At 36.9% G+C, this 24,117-nt stretch overlaps 1 protein-coding gene across 1 annotated transcript; it reads right to left on the reverse strand.

Moving 5' to 3' along the window:
- Positions 1-862: 862 nt before the first annotated feature.
- LOC113050956 (Na(+)/H(+) exchange regulatory cofactor NHE-RF2) lies at positions 863-21,762 on the reverse strand. The gene is made up of 6 exons (XM_026214455.1): positions 21,165-21,762; positions 19,760-20,002; positions 5,728-5,916; positions 3,677-3,830; positions 2,548-2,651; positions 863-2,362 (listed from the first exon to the last, which is right to left on the reverse strand). The coding sequence occupies exons 1-6, from the start codon at positions 21,387-21,389 to the stop codon at positions 2,195-2,197; spliced, it is 1,083 nt and encodes a 360-aa protein (XP_026070240.1). The 5' UTR covers positions 21,390-21,762; the 3' UTR covers positions 863-2,194.
- Positions 21,763-24,117: the final 2,355 nt, after the last annotated feature.

The following is a 24,117-nucleotide window of genomic DNA, read 5'->3' on the forward strand; positions in this document are numbered from 1 at the left end:
ACATCTGATAAACTAGAGAAAAAAAAACCTAAGCAGATTAGACAGAATAAATACACTCTGTATTTCTGTCTTTTTTTTTTGTAAGAGCATCAGAATAAGAATATACTGTATATTAGTAAATATAAAAAACCTTTACTTCATATAATATTATAAATAATAAATATATAATAGAATATTAAATAGTGAAAATATATACATTCTTTCTAATAAAACCATATATTAGAATTACTATTTCATTTAGTAATATTATCAGTGTCTGGACTGATTTACTGTCTAGAGCACATTTTTATTTGGAAGAAGAGGGTATATTAAAAAAAAAAAATTATTAATTAAAAAAAAAAATTTATATATATATATATATATATATATATATATATATATATATATATATATATATATATATATATATAACTGATAAATTTAGGCTGATATTTGACCATTTTGTGATTATTGGCACATCTTTTGTCAGTTAAAGTTGACAAAATCCACCAATGACAATGAACACTATTTGTAATTAGTAAAATCTGAATAAAAATGGGTAAAAATATGGTGTAAATTAAATATAAAATTGTGGACATCATATTTGCCGCTGTCATTATACACACACACATTCTGTGCAATCATGTAATAATGACAGCAATTGAAATTCTTATTATATTGTACTCGTGTATTTTTATTGAATCATTTATTATCGGATTTATACTAGCCAGCCTATAGTATCATTTGATTTATCGTTTTATTAAATATGATCGAACATTTGCAGAGCTTTACAACCAATATTTAAGAACATAAATACCAAACGACTAAACAAACTAAAGTGACACTTTCTGCTGATGAATGCATTTAAATCAACACAACAATCTCGTTCAGAATGGCCCTGCGACACTTTATTGGAAAAATAATACGAACACGAATATTTCTGATCAGAGATGATTTCCCATCACTGCTCATTGCTTGAAAAAAAAAGAAACAAACTAGCCTACATGACTACATTAATACTAAATTGCAAACATGGAACATATCATGAATTATTAAGATGAGTAATAGTAATGCTGATGCTATACATCACGATATGTGTGCTGTAAATGCATATAGCGCTCTCTCAAAAGATTTCATTATCGTTTGTGAATAATGGTGGCAATCTTATATCCAGAATGAGCCGTGACAGAGATGAGTTTGAGGGTCACTGTCATAAATCCATTATGCACAAAGTTCAGTGAGTCTCACAGCATCACTTCCTCAAACCCATTCCTCTATAGATAAGGTATGCGTTACTCTTTATTGTTTTACAAGCTTTGTTTCCCTTCCTAAACCAATTTGGCTTTGCATGAATGTGACTTCTTGCATGCCATCTGTCTGTCGGTATCCACGTCCCAGAATGCACCAGTAGAGAATATACTTTAAATACAGCAATGGCTCTTTGTGGCGTATCATGCAACTCTGCACGTGTTGGATGCAGAAGTTTCTCTTCTCCTGCACTCGACCGAGCATGTGTTATGAGGCTCCCTCTGGTGGTTCAACATGTTCTCCTGGACTCATGCTTCTTTCATAAATGAAGCCCAAGAGTGCATAAACAGCGTCCTCTAGTGATGGAGAAGTGCAGATTCCCCTTTCTGGGTCACTCCGGTGTTTTCTTCCCTTTTAAAGTTTCAGTAATTGCAAGAGACCTGATATCCAACAGTGATGCCTCCCTTCAAAACAGTTGACACTCATCAGCTGGTCAGGTTGATTAGAGGTTGTGTCTTTGGCAAAAGAACGATTCGTATCTTTCCGACGATTCGCAGAAATGAGCTTTAGTCCTTTTAAATCCAATAAAATGATTTTGTTCTGCAAAAGCACGGTCTATATGCTGTTCTGTATAAGAATCTCCTTTGGCGTTTGTATTCCGTGTTGTACGTTACTGTAAACGTGCTATACTGAAGTGGCCCGGATTAATCGCAAGAACACAAGATGATGCAGAAAACCTTCTTTTACGAGCAGCTCGACCATCGGTTCTTGACTTTCTTAGCCATTCATGAGATAGAAATCCGCTCGCGTAACTCACATCATCCCCTCTGGGTGGCGTTTTCAACTTTTTGTGTTTCAACTCTTCATTTTGTACAAAAATAGGTGCCTGTTATTCATCAAAAGCAGTCGGGTGTCCAGGGCTTTGAATGCAACACATGTGGGGGGCGTCCGCATCTGGGAAGGACATTCAGAAATTGCTAAAAATCTCATGCTTCTTGTTCCAGTCCATCTGGGGCGCCTTCTTTCTGGAGCGCTTGGCGTGGGCTTTCTCTTTCGCCTCGGCTGCCGTGGGACTCAGACACAGACCTATTTCTTCAAACGGGTCGAGAAGATGGCTGTCGCCCTCCCTCGAGAACTACACACACAACACAGTTTCACACAGCCACATTACAGTATGCTTATGAGTACTTGGCATTATTTTTTACAAAACTTAAAATGTGTTTGAACTCATTGAAATTGTTTTTTGACAATGCATGAATCTGCCATACATATGAAATAGAAATATATTAATTGCAGGTGCATCTGTGTTGATTTGGTCACCTGTGTGGTGGTGTCCTGACTGCTGCTGTCGGAGTATGTCGATCGAGAGGACGTCCCGTTCACGTGGGGGCTGGAGGAGCCGTTAGTTAAGGACTCGTCAAAATCTGTTTTAATAAGAAGAATAGATGCTCAGACTGCTGTTCATTTACTGAGATCAAGAACAGAGGGTTATCAGTACGGTATATTGTGCATGAAGACCCTGTTTATACAGATGTGCTGTGATGCCAGCTTCCTTCACCACAGCTGGAAACCTTGAGCTGGCTCTTCAGAAAGAAAGCTGAGCTGTGGGATGAACGCAGCATGCATCTATGCCCTGATCAACCTAAACTGGGTTCAGAGACCTGACGGCAGGAGATTTATTCTTCCAGCATGAAATGCATTAAAATCATACAAAGAAAACGGTTCATAAAAAGCAAGTGGACTGGGCTGGAAATACCTTCCAGTGAGCCAAATCAGGATCCTGCCAAGCACCAAGTATCTAAGAGATGTCAATGGCCTGTTGAAGGTGTTCAGCTCACTTGAACTTTAATCTGAGCCACATGTCTGCCGGAGAACAGACGGGACGGGATTCATGGATTTACTGTACCAGAATGGCTTTTGTTCAGAGTTTCACACCTCTGCATCGAGTCCTGAGAGGAAGCCAAACATCTGTCTGTTTCTAAACCTCAGAAGCACCCGAAAAATGTCCAACTCCCCCTCAAATCCCAGGAAGAGGAAATCAAGACTGCGCTCACAAACTGATCGTGCAATATTGGAAAATTCTGGGTCGCCTGGGCTCAAAATCATCTTTATTTATTGATGATGACCATTCAAAAGTAGATGTGTTCTGCCTAAATAAAATGATCATGAAAATCGGATCTTGGATATATACAAGCATGCCTGACTGTATAGACATAAATACTTTATAACAAATATATTCTATATAACAAATCTCAACTACTTGAGTATTATCACCTGGCTGTAATCTCCTAAATTCAACTATAAGGCCGGAGGATATTAAGACATTCACTTCTGTGTAGCTGCTGAGATACGATGTGTACTGTCAAAAGCACTATACAAATAAATGTGACATGGCTTTTATTGTTGTCTTTGAGAGTCCAGCTCATGAAGAGTAAGTCTTTAACTCGACCTTTCACATGGATGCTGGTGGGAGTGATGCCCATCTTTTTGAAATGCTCGTCTGTATCCGGATCCACCACGAGCAGACTCGTCTCCTTCCCGCCGTTCTTGATGAAGGCCACAACTTCAGCATGTCTCATGCTCTCAATGTTCACGCCATTCACCTGCACAGAGTTTAATACAGCAGATGTTCTGACTGTAAACTAAAGCACATGTTAAAGCTTTTGTACAACAACAACTAAAATAAGATACTGACCTGATTTGAGTATGCATTTAACCGTATTCGTATACTAGATATATTGGACATGTTACAATGGTAATACCATCTACAATGAAATGAATACAATGGTCAGAAAATACCATGGTATTAGTTTCATTGTAGTATCCAAAAAAACATGACTTGTGAGTGATGATACAAAAAAATAAAAAAATAAATTATATTATGTGAAATAAAATATTATATATATATATATATATAAAATTTATAAATACACACAATTTACATTTACATTTCTTTATTTTTAATAATTCTAAAGTTATTTTTTTTTATAATTGATTTCAGAAAGTATTTAAATGGTACTGTAAAGTACTTCATCCTGATTGAAATGAAGCCTAGTATTACCATTTGCCATGGTTTATTTTTGTTTTTCATAAACATTTAAAGAGAGAGGAGTTCCAGTGATGAACTATAAAAACATTTAATCAGAAGATTATTCTGGGGTGAATCTTTACTTCTGCGTCAGTGACTTTAATAATGCATAAAAGCTTTATTTATCCCCTGTTAAACCTGTTCATTCAGTTGGTTTTTTATAGTGAACGCTTTTGTTTGCTTTGGTTCCCAACAAGTCGAACAGAGGAGAGACGGTGAGAAAGACTTTTTTAACGAAATTACAACCAAGTCAATCAAAACAAAAACAAGGGCACGAGAGCCACCCGCGCCCCCCTTCTGCTGAAGGTGATTTAATGGGAGTGCTTGTCCCGAGGACAGATGGAGCGTGTGCTGTGTTCAGCCGAACCCCATCAAATATTAAGAGTGTTACTGTGGCCTGAGCAGCCGCTGGGTCTCAGGTATCAGTGTCCGGAGAAGTGTTTCTGAAGACTGAAGGGGGCACGACTCTCACTCTTACACTGACGCTGGAGAGAAAGTGCACGCTCAAGAACATGCTGGCAGAGCCATAGTTCAAAATATAGATATTTTACTTAAAGAAAATAAAGACTTTTTTTTAAAGAAGCATTAAGATATTTTTGCATTGTGATGATTTTTTGATTAAAATTGGGCACATTCATAATTCCCATTATTGATGATTGTTCTTAGATGCTGATCACTGCAATACAGCATTCAATAAATTCAAATTAAATAAATAAATAATAAATGAATAAAATAAATACATATAAAAATGTCTTTAAATGTAACTAAATTATATAATAAATTATTCAGATTTTAATTAAAAAAATCTTTAAATCTAATATTTAAAAAAAAAAAAAAAAAAAAAAAAAAAATATATATATATATATATATATATATATATATATATATATATATATATCGTTTTTTAAATGTTAATTTTAATTTGTAATGTAATTTTTTTATATATGAAATGTATTTAATGTTTCAGTAACAATGCAGAGTAATAAATTATACTGCTTTAAAGCCTTATATAACAGAACTAATATTTTTAGTCATATATAACTTGCACATTTCGTAATGGTGCATCATTTGTGCATTGCATTGATTAGATTTGGGCTAATGTGTTAAATCCACACTCGACTTCATGAGTTAATGGAGGTTATGAGAACACTGCATTTATTTCTGATAATGGAGGATGTATTCAGCTCTGCCGATCACAAATGTAAGCTTCAGCAGTATGTTATTTAGTTTGACAGAAATATTTTGTGCGAGTCATCATACAGTATCACACGCCGCCCACATGCATCTGAATGTGATGGATGGTCTCTGTGTGAGTGTGAATGCACAAGTGAAATTAGAAAGTGTGGGTGTATATCTGGCATCATCACGGTGTGTGTGTGTGGTTTCCCTCGTGGGAGATGATAGAGACTCACCTCTATGAGTCTGTCCTGTGGTTTGAGCCCAGCGCGGTCCGCAGGCGAGCCGGGGTCCAGAGCCCGTATGTACTGACCCGGTCTGGACCTCTCGCTGTGGAGATTAAAGCCGTAACCCATCTCTGAGCGAACCAGGTGACACAGCCTCGGCAGAAGCTCAGACGGATCCCGTGATGAGGGCTGAGCCTCCTGTGACGGGACAAATAAACACACTTGGGTAATCTTGGGTTGGAAAAACAAAAACTCTCTTTTATAGTAGTGTCTTTCCAGAGCGGTTATCTGCCAAAAATACACTTAATTCAAAGGGGAAACAAGTTTTCATACCCCAACAACAAACATTTGTACTTTTTTTAAGCATAAACTAAATTTTGTTCCATTTCACGGAAAAACAAGCATTTTTTTATTTTTCATATCTGAGGAAGATATTATATATATATATATATATATATATATATATATATATATATATATATATATACACATATATATATATACATATATATACACATATATATATATATACACATATATATATACATACATATATATATACATACATATATATGTATATATATATATATATATATATTTTTTTTTTTTTTTTTTGTACATTTTATTTATTATAAAAGCTTCTGGTGTTCATTGAGTAGGGATCATCTGCTAAATGAATCATTAAATGTTAATAATTGCTGTAATTTCAACCATCAACAATTCTGGTTATCATATACTCCTTAAATGCATTTAATTTTGTGTTTATTGTCATGATTTCTGTTATGTTTATGTGATATAGTATGGAAAACATAACAACAGGGTTACTTTCAAAATGAATTCCACCATTGTGATTTGAGTGCTTGAGTTTTCCTCATAACGTGTGTAACGGAAGATTACAAGTGACCAACCAATGACATGATCCCAGCCAGGAAACTGCCATTGATCCAAGACTGAAAGTGGAAAGAAATACACAACAATGCCACGAAGGGCAGTGTTTGACAGTGCAGTACACCTGAAAAACTGAAAGCGAGGTCAGCAGGAGAACGGAAAGATGCTGGATGTATGAATAACAGCACGTGAAACGTTATCAGCCTGCAGAGGAGCAAAAATAACCATCACGTCATCATTGAAACCAGAATAAAGTGTCACGATGAAAACACGTCAAAATCGATATATGCTTTTAAAAAGGTTACAAGATGACATTCTCCTGCATATTTGGTGGCGTGTGCTCGTGCATCACAAAAGCACAGCTGTGACCCTGGAGCACAAAAGCAGTCTTAAGTCGCCAAAAAAAAACATTGTATGGGTCAAGATTATTGATTTTTCTTTTTTGCCAAAAATCATTAGAATATTAAGTAAAGATAATGTTCCATGAAGATATTTTGTAAACTTCCTACCATAAATATATCAAAACTTAATTTTTGATTAGTAATATGCATTGTTAAGAATTTAATTGGACAACTTTAAAGTTTTTTTTTTTTTTGCACCCTCAGATTCCAGATTTTCAAATAGTTATATCTCACACAAATATTGTCCTATCCTAACAAACTCAATGCAAAGATTGTTCAGCTTTCAGATTATGTATACAAATTTTGAAAAATTGACACTCATGACTGGTTTTGTGGTCCAGGGTCACAATTAATTGTTTCTTCTCAAAAACCATTTTAAGAGCTCAGAGGACGAATGTCCAAACAAATGGCTGATGTTCTCAGTCTGGCTGTCTGTGTTTGCTGTAGTTTGATCTGTTTGTTGGGTTGAGAGGCGTTTGACTGACAGCCGTGTGTAAGTTGATCTGACTGGCTGGAGACAGCAGACCCCCAAACGCACATTGTTTGAAGGGAAAACTGATTACAGCATTTCTGTTACTGATATGTCTGAAAATGGCACTTATATGCTACCATATCAGAAAAAACACACGTCCATCCCACCTCCTCAACACAGCTGACCTCTGATAGAACAACTACTGTTAGTGAGAAACCAGAGAGGAGTCTGGGACTGGGAGGAGGAACAAGCATTTCTCTGTTTGCGGCTTCTACTGTTCTAAATACTTCCATACGGCTTTATGATTCTGTGCCTCAAATAAACCTCTCTGCTGAGCCATCAAGAGTTATAATATTTCCATTGTTACACCCCTCAGCTCTTCCTGTCACCCTGGGTTCCGAGGTTTCTGTTCCCTGCTTGAACACGGAGATGAGTGGGATAAGTGTGGGAAAACACTCGGCAGATGAGAGCGGCACTAAGCATTCCTGAAACTTCCTGTCACAATAAGAAACTGCCTGTGTGTTTCAAAGCATGGGTTTGTAAAAGGATACAGAAGCTTCTGAATTATTGACACCGGGACCTTCTCGCACGTGACTGTAATTAACCCTTTCACTGCTGGGGCATCCAGAGCAAAGCACAAATCCCAACAGAAATTACACACTCATTCTTTAAACATGTATTTTGAAGCTACTGAGTTTAGTAAGTAATCTACCAAATCAAAAGCCTAATAGTTGGGTATCAAGAACCGACTTCTATTCTGATTACAGAATATAAGTTAATTTAGTTCATTTAGAATTTTTTTTTTGAAAATATAATTTTTTTTTTTTCAAGTAATGACCAAGCTGCCAGCAGCAGACAGTGAGCCTTGTTTGATCAATTTAGCCTTCTCAAATCATCACGATTTGCCCTACAATAAAATCTATAGATATAAAACAGTTCAATCATATAACAATGTTTAAACGTTAAACCTACCGTATTTTCCGGACTATAAGTCACACTTTTTTTCATAGTTTAGCTGGCACTGCGACTTATAGTCAGGTGCGACTTATTTATCAAAATGAATTTGACATGAACCGAGAGAAATGAACCAAGAGAAAACATTACCGTCTACAGCCGTGAGAGGGCGCTCTATTCTGCTCATTGCTCCTGTAGTCTACACTGAGCAGCATAGAGCGCCCTCTCGCGTCTGTAGATGGTAATGTTTTCTCTTGGTTCTTGTTTCTAAATAAATGTGACTTATAGTCCAGTGCGACTTATATATGTTTTTTTCCTCATCATGACGTATTTTTGGACTGATGCGACTTATACTCAGGTGCGACTTATAGTCTGAAAAATACAGTAGATAAATGTGCGCTAGCCTATATACAATAGTTTGTGTGGAGATGCGTTGCAGGACATGGAAGTGCCAGCACGATCACTTGCATTTCTATTCAGTGGACACGCCATCATTTTTGCACATAAAGGTAAGAGTAATCATTCGTAACTGCGAAGGGTCTACTTTTGTTTGTGAGCACACACAATATCAACAAAACGTTGTGCTTTTATAAAATAAAGAAAACATGATGTGCTTTCTGCCGTCTCGCCTTTAACAGGAGTACAAAATGAACCAAAACTCAGTGAAAACATGCCTCGCAGACATGATAAATATATTATCTATAGAGAGATTTAAATGATTACTTAACGAAATAAAACAAGATGCACTTCTCTCTAAAGGCGCAACTAATGAAGAGATGACGAGTCAGGATCGGCAACTTAATCCTTGTGACACAGACTCAGAAAACATTTGTTTATTAGTAAATAATTTAAATATCTCATTATTTCCCCCTTCACATTAAAAGTAATTACTTTTGCTGGTGCTTTTGCATGTATTTGTACACAAAACTGTTCAGCTGCCCTGACAGCACGCATCATAGGCCTACTGCTGCTGCGGGACAATAAACATTGTTGAGTCGCTTTTGACAGTCGTGGTAAACATACAGAAAACAGCACAAACAAAAGCACAAACAGTGAAGTCTGATTCTTAAATAAATCAGTTATTCTAAGTGAATAAAAAACATTTAGTAAAATTTTACTAGCCTGATTCTCAATCAAATGATTCTAATAAGCAGGTTCTTTTTGATGAATCAAAAACATACAGCGGAACCAGTGAAGTATGATTCTTGAACAAATGATTCTACTGATTCAGTCCATTTAAGTGAATCAAAAACATCCAACGGAAATATAGTGTAGTCTGATTCCAGAATGAATGATTCTAAGGAATTGGTTTGAATGGGCCGGTTCTTTGAGTGAATCAAAACAATTCAGTACAGCACAACCAGTGAAGTCTGATTCTTGAACAAATGTCTCTACTGAAAGAATCAAAAACATACTGTGCAACAAGCGAAGTCTGATTCCTGAACAAATGACTCAAATGGTCTGATTCTGTTTTAGTGAATTAAAACCACTCGGTACAGCGTAAATACAAATAGTGCAGTCTGATTCTCAATCAAATGACTCTAATGAGCCTAATTGTGAGCGTTACTTCACGCGTTTGGTGTATTTGCCACATATCTGTTCTTCTCACGTTTGTAATGTGTGTTTGTGTGTGTTGATGATGCTCCACACCCCACACCCATGTTATCAGTCCAGCCCAGACAGCCTGCAGCCGTTGACACGGGACGGGACGGGACCCAGACGGCAGGACGCAAAGCAGAGCGGCCCCCGCTGACGTGATGCCTCACGGCTCTGCAGATGGACAAACTGACACAAGCGTTTCACCCCCAGCAGGAAACACAGGAGGGAGTCACACAGGAAGTACACAGATCAGAGCAGGGAGGAGACTGGAAACACATACAAACATATGAACACATTTTTCCACATGATATGGATTTTCCAGCATACAATACCATCCTGAAACAGTCTTATTTTAGGGGGCAAGAGACAACACTAACTATAACACCTGTTAAGCCCTAAAAAAGTTACTCCTACACAAAAATCATCCATTCTGCAGCATGTTTACCTTTGGCCTTATTCGCAACCAATCAATCTCCCAAGCAGAAGACATCTCCACACGGCGGGATCATGTTACGCCGCCCCCCTCGAAGCTGTGTGACCCCTTGCAAGCATGTTGAATCAATTACTACAAATTCCCAAACACTTGCGACATGACTTTCTCCCCCAAAATCATGTTTTACGAGTGCAACACCACCAGAAGTACAATTTTAACACATTAGGTAACATGAGAGTATAATATGAACAATGCTAACTGAAAGACTTTTCATATAATGCATTATGAAGGTAAATAGTTATAATGTAATATAACTCGTATGTGTTCTGGTAATACAATTTAATCCCCGTTATAAAGCCTACTTATACCTGTAGCTATTGCAATGCATGATGTCCACTACAGTAATCAGACTGTGTGAGTTCGTGATGTACTCCCAAACCAGCATGGGGGCGATAACCTTTGACCTTTGCGCACAATCAGAGCCACAAGAAATCTGTCAGCCTGAAGATTTGAATCTGAAGGAAGACTTTCATTCAGCAGGAATGCATTAATTTGATTATAAGACATGTAGATATGGGAATGTGACACTCTATTTAACCCTTCACCGGGAGTTTGATTGACAGGCAATCTGACCAATCATAAAGCAGAATCTGCCATTTTTCTGACAAACAAACCAGACATGAGAGTTGATTTATGTTTGTGGAATTGAACTTGACAAATTGTATGTACAGACATCTTCCTGCAGCTGAAACCAGTTACCTTCTGATGTTCATTCATGTTTATTTTGTGCTATGACTAGTAAAGAGAGGAAAAGATGATCGGTTCATGTGCCGCTTGAACTGAGGTGCTACTGGGATCTGTCACAACACATTAAAGAGAAACAAAACTATATTTTTGGAATTTCTTAAAAAAAAAAATACCAAATTTGATTCAAAATAATCTGTCCTCTCTGTTGGTGCATTTTCAGAGTCCTGTTTGCTCCGCGATGAATTTTTCACAGTGTGAGAATTTGATGTGTTGTGAAAGAGCACCATGGCTTGTCGGACGTAACAACAGTAACTAAGTGGGGGTGGTGCCTTTGCGAAGGGTCAATTGTGTAACCACTTATCCTAAAAACAAACCAATGAAGCTCTCACTTGTGTGAATGAATCATTAAGCTCAGCTGTGTTTGTCAGGACCATGTGTTAAAGAGAGAGAGCCAGCATTGAGGCCCACGCAGCCACAGTGACCTGCTCCACGGTTACATCACATCCACGCTCCACATTCATCTCCTCTGTGTGTGATCACTAATGTGTCTAGATCTCCTCGCTTTCAGCCGCAGCAGAGGTTTTTAATCAATGGTTCACAGAAACACAAATCCAATCATCCTGAAAGAAGAGGCCTTAGCCAAGTTGTTTGGTTTCAGTTATGATGTTGAGAGTCACGCTTTCGAACTGTCCGAGAATTATTATTTTGATGTTAAAATACTTTCTAAGAATCTACTTCTCCATCTTAATATACAGACAAAATCTGGGGTCTGTAAGATTTTTGAATAAGTATTTCCAAGGCTGCGTTTATGTGATCAAAATACAGTTAAAACAGTAATATTGTGAAATATTTGTACAATTTAAGTAACTGGTTTCTAGTTGAATATGTTTTCAAATGTAAAATGTAATTTATTTCAGTCTTCAGTGTCAGGAATCTATTATTATTTGTGCTGCTTCATTTTTAATTTTTTTTGTGCAAGTCATGATAAACCTTTTTTTTTCTGGAATTATGGATTAATAGAAAGTTCTAAAGAACAGCATGATTAAAAATTGTTTGTACCATTATAAATGTCTTTACTGCCAGTTTTGATCAATTTCATGCATCCTTGCTGAATAAATACAGTACAAATAAGTACAAATTTCTCTCTCTCTCTCAAGAATAAATCAATAATTTATTTTGAACGACAGTTTATTTTCATGACTCAAAAAAAGAAAAAAGAAGAAAAGGCCATAAATTCTAAAACAAAAATAAAAATGTAACAAAAACTGAAAAAATTACATATTATTAAATTACAATAATATAGAGAAAACTACTTCTAAAAAAATAATTAAAAATATATGAATAATAATAAAAATAATAATGGGAAAACAACTAGTGAAAATAAAATTGTTTTTTTTATTAATAATAATAATCATAATAATAATAATAAAAAAAAGAAAACAGCTACTGGAAACTAAATAAATAAAAATGGAATAAATCTCTAAAGTCCCTCCAAGCATGTTTCTGCAGGCGGGACAATGAGTGATGCGTTGGGCGTCCCGCCATGGCTTTCACTTACAGTCACATGAGTAGAGCTTTCAGTTTGTGAAACACGTCTGGTTAATGTGTTCACTGCTGACAAACAGACATCGTTAGTAAAAAGACCAACAAACCCTGTTAAGAGGGATGAGGTCTGCCTCTTTTGTCACGCATCCGACCCTTTAATGGAATCTGCTCTCCCTCCCCCCTCAGTGGAGCTCCTCGCCCCCGACCTGAACCCCTCTGGCTCCAGAATGTTCCACAGATCCGCACATCTGGACTCGACTCATTTGCCCCTCGTCTCACAGCGGGAACAGTGGGGGGTGACGAGAAGGGGCTTTAACTGAGAGAGAGAAGCCATGTAGTTCCTGAAGTTCAGTGGTGTGCACATACAACACATACACCACAACCAAACCAGAACTAATGATTAAAGCATCAGCATGAGTCTGCAAACCAAAACTGATCGCACCAAAACGGATTCGCCTACTTAAAGCGACAGTTCACATGAAAATGAAGAATTCTGTCATCATTACTTGCCCTCGTTTCATTGCAGACTTTTACGACTTTCTGCCTTCAATGGACACAAAATATATTTAGACAACAGTGATTCTGGGTGAGGGCCAGTGTGTTTAACTGTATAAACAAACAAACAAACAAACAAAAAAATACATTTTGGGTGAACTGTGCCTTTTACATCATCATTGCATCAATAACCAAATAAATAAATAAATGGAATTTATTTTAAAATTAAGACCGCATAAGCACACTTCTGATGTGAATACTGCAGGATACATTTTTGAATTAATCTAATCTAATAATTTTTCAAATCAATATTTATTATAAATCAATAATGAATGTTAATATTTTATGAGCATTATATTATATTTCTAAATTTCTTATAATAATATTATTATATTATTTTACATTTATCTCGTCTTTGCATTACATAACAAAAAAAAAAACAATCTAATCAAACTAAGTGGCATTGTTGTTTATAATTAAAACATGCAACTATTGCACAAATATTTACAGTTTCTTAAATTAAATGATATTATATAATTATTATATTTCAAATATTAATATGTATAAAAAAATTAACTTTATACACACACACATTATATATTACATATTAACATAATAATTATACACACAGACACACAAGATTTCACGTTGACTACAAGAATCACAATACAACTACAGTGCAATTGTATAATCATTTTAAAACTGTAAGCAGCTCAACTATAAAAAAAAGGTCTAGTTTCATAAGACTGTTTGACTTCAGGCATCATAACAAATATATTTATACGAGACAGATGCATCCAAACGGCATGATGCAGTCAAACTGTGATGACTCAAAGCACAAACACTCAGTCAAACAGTGCAGAAAGGCAACAAAAACAATACTGGCCCACATAGGAATCCATGTTTTATAAGGTGAAACCACACATCGGCTTGTTGAAATAGAAAGTGCATAATTTTTGGTAGTTTCCATGGAAATATGGAGCCAAAGTGGCCTTTAAGAGCAGTTTGACTGGTACATGCCTACAGGGATATTAGTCCACGAATGATCCAGTCACACTGAGAGATGTTCAAGTAACGCTGCCTGTCACATGACGTACATACGGCTCTAACTTTCCCATGATGCTTATGTTTCAATACACCAAACCAAAATCCTCCTCTGGGCTCATGGATGATAGTATATACAGATGATCTGTGTGCCATGACTATCAAGGCCAGAGTTTATCCTCACTCATCTCTTGCACTCAAACATTCAGTCATATCGTGTTTGTTTAGACAGATGTGTGATGCCGAAGCAGATGGTTTCATTCATGCCAGCGAGAAAAAAGATGTTTGAAAAACAAGGAGGAGAAAAAAGGATTGAAGAACTGGAGACTGGGATCTGTTTGGATCTCACGAGCGTGTGGAAGTAGGTCAGTGCAGCGTCGCTCCAGATCTCACGTTCTCTGACCCAGATGACTGTCAGCACCTCCAGACAACACAAGTGTGTTTCACTTTCTCAAACCAACTCGTTCAACAGCACAAACAAAAACCATTCTAAAATGATTCTTCATGTCCTATATATGATGAATATTTGTCTGAACATTAAAGTCAATGGGGTCCAAAACAAAAAATGCATCACTTTGATTTTCGTTATATGGAGAAGCAAATGATGTAAAGTATTCACACACTCACATATACATACATATATATATATGTCTTATGTATTTATATACAATAAACTTAAAATATATCGGCTTTATAGATACAAGCAGCAACTTTAAAGGGACAGGAGTAAAGCTGAGCAGAAGTGTTGTTGTCTTGCATGTGACAATGATTTAAACACTTGAACAGAGTTTAAGGGTCACAAATCAAAGCCAGACAATCCCAGCACCAATTAGCTCAGGATGGGAACAGGGCTGTTTTTTTTCTAAGTATCCCAAAGCTTGTTCAGTTCACTGTTTTATGAACATTCGGCAGATTGTGAAATCCCCGGACATCTTGAGAACAGCTTCAAATGATCATGTAATTCTTCCGTATGAGCAACAGCTGGAGAAGGACTACTCTGAAGTCTGCTGCATTAGTGACTGGATCAGTGATCACTATGCTTTCTTTTGCATGTAACTCTTCCTAGAGCTCCTTGAAGGAAAAAATGAAAGGGAAGGACGGAAGGAGTCCAAATGCCTTCTCAGATTGCTGAATATGACAATTTGCGGAGTATGAAAACAAAAAAAAAGTTAAAAAGGCCAACAAAAATAAGGAAGCACTTACTCTGGTTGGGAATTAAATCTGAAATATATATATACAAAGTTTTCCAGATTAGTGTTAACAAATCTTTGAAGTATATACCTAGAGACTGCATGATATCCATGTGCAGAACGTCATATTTAGCTGTTTTGTGAATTATATTTGTATGCAAATTATTCCGCACTTTGGACAGACGCTGTTTCTGATTAAAGTCTACATGTGTTTACATGTTTCTTCTTTTCATTTCACTCTGTGTGGACCAGCGATTCCTGGTGGCTCACACAAACCCTCTTCGAATGGTGTGAGTTTAAGGTTTCTACCCCTTCCTAGGACCCCTTCCTTTATGGCTCAGGACTCCCATATCACCTCAAACACACACACACACACACACACACAACATGCTTCCAAAGACAGCCTCTATTTCCTGCCTGCAAGGTTTCATAATATATTTGGGCTTCATAAAGTGCTCCTTTCTGATACTAACTGTCCTGAAGATGCTGCATGAGGTCAAGTGACACTGGGGCAAAGTGGAAACCATTTTGTTGGGGCAAGTTGTCACATGTGCTTGATGTGTTGTCATTTTATACACACAGAGATGGATAATTTGTGTTAGAGGCACCAAACCTGGAACTTTAAGCAATGGTGTGATGGCAGAATGGTTTTATGAGTCCTCACTTTCCTACAGTCAATGGATGATTTCAATACTACCGACTGTTAAACACTGAGGGGAACCGTCCAGTCCAATGACAGGCCTGTATGGGCAATGAGATCAGCCTATATGAGGCCGTTCCACGTACACATGGCTAAACACAATCTAGAGTGGGCTTGGAACACCAGAATATGGCTTTTCCAATCACCAAATCCAAAGACTATTATTATCAGACATTTTGGAGAAGAACATTTCCATGTCCTTTAAAGAAGGAAGAACTGGATGATATGCTTCCACACAATTCAAGTCTATAGTCAAACGTTGAGTTGATCAGAATACATGTTATGTTATGAAAACAAATGTTGAAATGATAAGATAAACATGTTTTACAGCTTGATGAGAACATGTTAAAGTTCCAAACGTAACTTTTTATTCTTCACTTCTGTTCTTAGAAGAACTCAGAATGCAAAACAGTGATCTAAAAAACGGCACCATACCATAAAGAACCACACGAGCGATTTAAAACCATCAAGAACATCTCTTTAGGTCATACATCACTCCAAAATAAAAAAAGATACTGGGATGAAATGAAACATTTTTACTACGTCCTACTTTCATCTTCCAAGATTTCTCTTGGCATTTTATACAACTTGAGCTGGACTGCCAGAAAGGAATCTAAATCTGTGAGTAAAATCAAGTGCTTCACCAGCGAAGGCTCAGATTTGCAGATGCTGTCCTGTGTAAACATCTGCCGATGAGCTCTTCTGATGGATATCAGAAACCGCTCTGTTTTGACCTGGTGGGCTGCTGCGATGTTAACGGCTGAACATTATCACACACATGTGGCTGGAACACACCCACCCGCTCACACGCTCTGTCTTTCCCACTCCATCTTGTTGAAACAGCAGTGAATTACGCAAACCCATTTGGAGAGTGGGCTTTAAGTGTGAGCAGATGTTGGATGTATACATTAGGCTGAAGAAAAGACAGATCTAATATTTAAGATCACATACAAATATTGCATTAACAGACAAATGGCGGCCATTTTTTGCCATGTAATATCTTCAAACATGATCTACACTTGCGCACAGATGTTAAAAACCACACTTTTAATGGCTAAACAAACCCCTGAGCCTTAGTATTATACACTTCAGCAATTAACCTGTCCAGATATGTTTGTGCTACTGACATAAACGATTGCTCAAATCATGTGGCTTGTTGAGGAGAGATGTGCTAGTGCTATTCTATGTCATCAGACAAAGCCATTTTTCCTGGAAAACATTAGAATGGGTAAAGAAAAACTGAATCTGAGACATTGTGTAGGCACTTTTGAATTGAGCACATAAACAAACACTTAGCAACCACCCAGCGCACCCTAGCAACCACCCATAGCACTCATTCAGAGCATCCTAACGACCACATACTGTAGCAATGTGCTAAAATCTGAAAATGTAATGGTGTTATTAATGCAAACCAAAAACTAATTTACTTCAAGTAAAATTAGTATTTTTACACGGCATACAAGCTTAAACAATATGTATTGTGAAAAGCGCTGTACAAAATAAACTTTAATTGAAATTATTATATATGGTGCTGAAGTTTCAGGTATATATAAAAAATAAAATAAAAAATAAAAATGACAAAAAAAAAACTTTTAAAAGGACAAAATGAAGTTCGTAAATGAATAAGCCGTGGGAAACATGGTAATGTAGTGGAGAAACTGACAGAGCAGCACGTTCACTACAAAACCATTACAGCGTCACACCTTGGACACTGAGCAACCATGACAGAGCCAACAAGATAATATCTGAGTTACTCACATAACTCATTATTGTTTTAAACTCAGCAAGCTAACCCATTAATCCATGCTTATGGCAGCATAAATGATGACCAAACATCAATTGGTCTTTCACTGAGACTCAATAGGAAAAACTAATCAATAACCTCTAAATAAACAGTCTGTGAGAACTAGATTTAACTCTGGTGACATCACTCAGGCCAGCTGTCCGAAAACATCCAGATGTTCATGACGCAAAGACATGCATGTATATTTTAGGCGGGAGGGGAGGGCTGACAACGTGGGTTGATCGAAAGGTTCTACACTCTTAAAAACAAAGGTTCCAAAAGTGATGTCAGAAGACCCATTTTTGGGTTACCGCAAAGAACTGTTCTTAAAGTGATAGTTCACCCAAATAGCAAAAAGTGCCGTTAGTTTACTCGCCCTCAGGGCATCTGAGATGTAGATGACTTTTTTCTTCAGTAGAGCAGTAAAGAAGATTTTAAGCTGATCCGTGGACATTGATGATTCATACAATACAAGTCACCACTGGCCGTCTTTGAGAATTAAAAAAAGCATATCAAGGAACAAAAAATCAACACCTGTGGCTCCTGACTATATTCTTATGATGCGAAACGATCACTTTGCCGAAGAAACTGAACATTATTAATGACACTGTTAGCTGTGTAGTAATCCATAACTTGGGAAGTTAGATTCTTTTCGTTAGTTTTGATGAAACGGTTCACTATTTTGTTTATGTAATCACGAAAAGATTAAAACTGCAATTCATCGACTGGCCGCTTGAGGCTGGCTCCAAAAGCGAGTCGGTCCCATAGACTCCCAATGTTGAAATACCCAACTTTACAGCAGAAAAAAATATATTTACAGCCTGGTTCAAAAAATGATTTTGGTCTATATAGCTAATTTTGCCTTTCATGACAATTGTGTGGGGGGTGAAATTTCTTATAACTCATCCGTTAAAATTATTTTAAGCCTTAAAGTTCTGCATAATTAAGAGCGTGGCCACTTGAGTGAGAGGTGGATTGCCGCTGCGGTCACCGCCGAAGTACTAGGTGGGCGTGGCTTCAGCAACCAGCTCCCGCCTCTTTGCCCTCTTACGCTCTTCGGAAACCTACGGGTGACGTCACGTTTTTATACATCCATGTTTTTATACAGTCTATGGATGTAAAACATGGATGCACATAAAGTGAATAAACTAGTCTTCATCAGCTCACATTTTTACAAAAAGAGAAACCAGAAAATCTTCAAGTGCTGGGTTCACGCATGCACACATCACTGGCTCATCGGGCTTCGTTCTGAGTCTGAACGGCTTCCTCCATTCAGTGTCTGCTGGAAGAACTGGAGGACTGAATGAGTTGGCAAAAAACAGTAACTTAAGATATATGCTGGTATTTTAGCTAATTTGATGTGACTGTCAGACACTGTCATAAGTGAGTTTTGACTGAGTAACTTGAGTCACGAACAGTTTCCAGTGGTTCAGTTTGATTTGGTGAACTGGTTCGACTGGTTCATCAAAAAGAACTGGTTAAAAAGAATGATTCATTCGGGCATTACTCCAGACCATTTGCCCTAAGGCTCTGGATTACAGGTAATAAATAATCTTACAAATAATGCACAGTTCCTTGCACAGACTGATCATTTCGCTTCATAAGATCTCAGTATATCATCAGGAGCCACAGGTATTTTGAGTTTGTTGATATGTTTATTCTTATTTAAAAAAATGGACAGCTGCTGACTTGCTTTTTATGAATCACCAAGGACCACGATTTCAGCTAAAAACTTCTTTACTGAAGAAAATAAGTCACCTAGTGTTGGCAGATAGGGAATGGATCCATACCTTCTTAGGAGCTCGTGACGGAGGTTTCCTGATGGGTTTGGAGATCTCAAGTCGTTTGGACACCGAGCCGTTGCCCTGTTTACTGGTGGACGGTGAGGGAGAAGGGGTCGTGACTGCAGGACTCATCCGGATGGCCATATCTTCCGTGCAGGAGAGACGCAGACTGCGGAAGTACTCGTCAGTCTCTCGATCAACCACCAGCAGTCTGGTCTCATGTTCCACAGCTTTGATCCGCTGCACCACCTGAGCACAGGAGAAAGAAAAACTATAGGATGAGCTCTAAGAGATGTGCTTTCCACCACACTTACATTCACACGGTGTTATTTGATCCTCCTGTCAAAACTGGAACTGCATACACGCCAAAATACCAAGACTTTAACAAATGTATCATGTTAGTATGTCTGAAAGACAGATCTGGTCATACTGTCTTCTGCTGTAATGCTGTAACGCTTCCGGCTGCTGTCAAAGCTTCAAGGCTCTGTGAGAGTCAGTGCAACTAAAGATATGCATGGAATTTCATTGTTTGTTCACATGAAATAGAACATTTTCCACTTATGTCAGAGTTTCACCACAGGTTTCTATGGAAGCTTGTTCTATAGCTTGAAAAAAATAATTGTCTGAATTTCGAGATATACATTTGTGAGAAAAAAGTAATAATTGTAAGATAAAAAGTTGCAATTCAGTTTTTTTATTCTGTAAAAAAATAATACAATAAAAACAGAATTGAGATATAAACTCAGAATTCTGACAAAAAGGGGGTGGATTGTGACATTTAAAATCTGAATTGTGAGAAAAAAAGTCCAAATTGTGGTAAAATATTGCAATTTTATATTCTATGGCAGAAATTGGGTTTCATTCGTTTTTTGATATGCAATGCAATTTATTTTCCATGCGAAGTTGGGTCAGTCGAATTTTTAAATGTCTTTGAAAGACATCTTTCTCCTGCTCACCAAGGCAGCATTTGTTTGATCAAAATACAGTAAAAACAGTAATACTGTATAATATTATAATATACTTGAAAATGTAATGTATTCCTGTGATCAAAGCTGAATATTCAGCATCATTCCTCCAGTCTTCAGAGTCACATGATCCTTCAGAAATCAGTCTAATATTCTGATTTGTGGTTTCAAGAAGCATTTCTTATTATTATTATCAATGTTGAAAACAGTTACATTTATCATCTATTGAAAGCATCCTTGCTATTGTTGTTTTTATGAATACTTTTTTTAATTCTTAAACTTTTTAACGTTAGTAAATAACTAATAAATAAATGTATGTAATGTTCAATGGCCATTTTTACACATTGGTGTTATTTCTAGCTAGGTATACTATACATTGCGTAACAAAAAAACATGCATGATGGTTTGAAGGTGGAATATGCGAGATCATCACAGGTGTGATGTACCTGATGGTGTGTCTCTCTCTCCACGTTCTCGCCGTTCACCTCCACCAAACGGTCACCCGCGCGCAGTCCCGACGCCTCCGCCGGGGACGCGCGCTCCACTTTCCGTATGTACTGTCCGGTTTTCCCTTTCTCTCCGTGCAGATGAAACCCGTAGCCGTTCTCTCCTTTCTTCATCACACACAACCGAGGCTTCAGATCGCTTGCCATTGTATCCCGCTCTTGCATTCACTTCCAAACTTGCAATAAAATCCAAGCGTTTTTGATTTTTCGAAAACTCAATGCAGAGGTTCACAAGCAAGCATCGTTTCGGTTCTGTATGGGTCACTGCACAGTCCGAGGTGTTTTACTAAAATGTGCATGCAAGTATCCGACTCAACGCATTAGATATAATAGACAAAAAGCAGAAGGATCGTCTCCAAATCGAGTATATGCTTCTGCGAGAAAAATGCATTGGCGAAAGCAGCCTGTGTGACTACCTGTGGATGTTCAGAGACGCATCCAAAACTCCTCCAGGAGACATTCTGCCCACGGAGAGAGAAACGCAACGGGTGCCGCGGTCCACTCAGAAACTGCGTGGCGTCGAATAAGACCGCCCATCATCAGCTACAGCAGAATGAGAGTTTGCAGAGATGCTTTCGGGACGCTACGCGAAAAAAAGAGAGGCTGTGTGTGTAAACAACAACTTTTACTATGTGTAAAAATGGGCTAAACACTTGTGCGAATTACCGTTATTGATATCAAAGGGGATTTGGGCATTTGAAGGAATTTTAAAGGTCTGCTGAACTACCGAATGTAAACGTAAAACTATTTTACAAGGCGTAATCTTAAACACTAAACACACACACACACACACACACAAAAGGGGTAAAACCTTAATTCATTGGCCATCTCATCATAACTGTCTGGCGTCCTACAAACCAATAACAATTCAGTAAATGTAGCCCAATATGGAAATAAGAATTAACGTTAGACGATGCTACTAACATAAGTTCAGCGCGTGACCGTGGTATGAACTAAAGAAAGAAAGCGCGTGGACAGAAGAAAATAGTCTGGGGCTTATAGCACAGACTCATGCGCAGCTTCGCATAAAATATCAATAAATAATGTGAATTTGAGAACATTTCAAGTCACAACCCACACATTTAGGGCAACCACGCACGCACACTGAGGGCAACAGCAGCCCGGCTGTGCTGCACTCTAGTGGCCCCTTCTGGTACTTTCATTAGCTATTGCACTCATTTTACAAAGCTTGTCAGTATTTTAATATATATATATATATATATATATATATATATATATATATAATGAAACCATAAAAACATTTTCATTACTTTAAATGAAGTAAAATATTATATACAAATTTGTAACATAAAACTGGCTAAAAATGCAGAATTGCTAATTTCTGGAATTCCAGTTTAGTGGGGCTCTCTCTATAAAAGGGGTTCATCCTAATTTTTTGTAGGCTCTGCCAATAATCATTTATTAAGGGTATATGACCTCATTAAACATTTTTGTCAAATACCCAATTACCTTTCAAAAAAATATCTACAACTAATTACTTACAATACTCACCGTCCTACAGTTCCAAACTTGTATGAAGTTTTCTTCCATAAAAACATAAACAAAAGGTAATAATATATATATTACCATTTACTTTTTTTAACCTTTTTTTGAAAACTGTATTTTTAATCCACACTTCAATTATAAAAACAAACAAATACAAATAATACTACTAGAAATATCCTCAAAATTACAATTCTTTACTGATACAACTCATAGTACTGTAGCCATTTTATAACCACAAAAAAAAAACTAAAAACTAAATATAAACAGACCGATATGCACCGAAAAGCATTTTACAAAAACACACCGCACAAAGTCCTATTTCTTAGCTAAATTTCCATCAAATAAATAGTCATGAACAAATCAATAGTATTTTACAAACGGACTCTTAGTTCAACACAGCGTTGAATAAACCAACCCCTGCCTTTTTAAACAGATCCAATGAATCAAACAGGACTTGTGCAACTTACATTTCCTTTAGAAAGACATAACAGTGCATTGTCTACTTTAACTAAGATGCTTAAAAACACAATAAAAAGGAAAATGATGACAATGACAGGGCGCACCCCTTTATGTAAAATAAACACTGATATAAGTCGATTAAAAAGGTCTAATTACAATAAGTTACATTCCTGCAGAGTATCGTGACTGAGATATGATGACTAATGAGAAACAAACAACAGTGAGTGTTTAATGACTAGTTTTGTTCAAATGTACACATATTAGTCCACATGCGGTCCATAAACATCCATTGCCTTCTCTGGAAAACCATCGGAGGTCAAACTAGTGTCTCCTGCAATTTATGACTATTATGAGAATAAATAAACCTTTAAAAAGCATTAAATGAAGTGCCTGTTGGGTGAGAAGTTGTCTGGGTCATATTCTATCATATATATATATATATACATATATATATATATATATATATATTTCTGTATAACAATATTTTTTTATTTACTTTATTACAATAAAAAATCAAATGAGTACAAATTGAAAAGCTGTTGAGCAAATGCTATAACTAGTTTTTTTTATTTAATTAATTAATAATAATAATAATAATAATAATAATAATAATAATAATAATGAGAAAGCTTGCCTTAAGATTTTTTTAAAAAAATGTTGTGCTTAATTTTGAAAAAGTAAAAATAGTGTCACAATGCAAAAAATTGAAGCAACCCTGAAATAGGATTTGTTTTGTATTTTATTTTGGATGAATATGATCCAGACATAATCTCATCAGGTTTTGTGGGGTTTAGTGGTTTATCATTGGTAAAGTCTCTCTTCTAGCTGATGGCCTCTCTCTGTGACCGTGCAGACCGGTGGACGAGGATGAAGTCAAGCTGGGATACTTACACTAGTGTGTCCTGAACCTCCCAGCTCTCTACATGCA

Source organism: Carassius auratus, chromosome 3 (genome assembly GCF_003368295.1).
Source record: "Carassius auratus strain Wakin chromosome 3, ASM336829v1, whole genome shotgun sequence".
Lineage (NCBI taxonomy): Eukaryota > Metazoa > Chordata > Actinopteri > Cypriniformes > Cyprinidae > Carassius > Carassius auratus.

What these genes read in the sequence shown, in the direction of transcription:
- LOC113050956 (XM_026214455.1), bottom strand. Translation starts at nt 21,389, where the DNA reads ATGCAAGAGCGGGATACAATGGCAAGCGATCTGAAGCCTCGGTTGTGT. An exon ending in CACAGGACAGACTCATAGAG is followed by an intron (nt 3,831 to 5,727) that starts GTGAGTCTCTAT and finishes AACTCTGTGCAG; the next exon opens with GTGAATGGCGTGAACATTGA. An exon ending in CACCAGCATCCATGTGAAAG is followed by an intron (nt 2,652 to 3,676) that starts GTCGAGTTAAAG and finishes TTATTAAAACAG; the next exon opens with ATTTTGACGAGTCCTTAACT.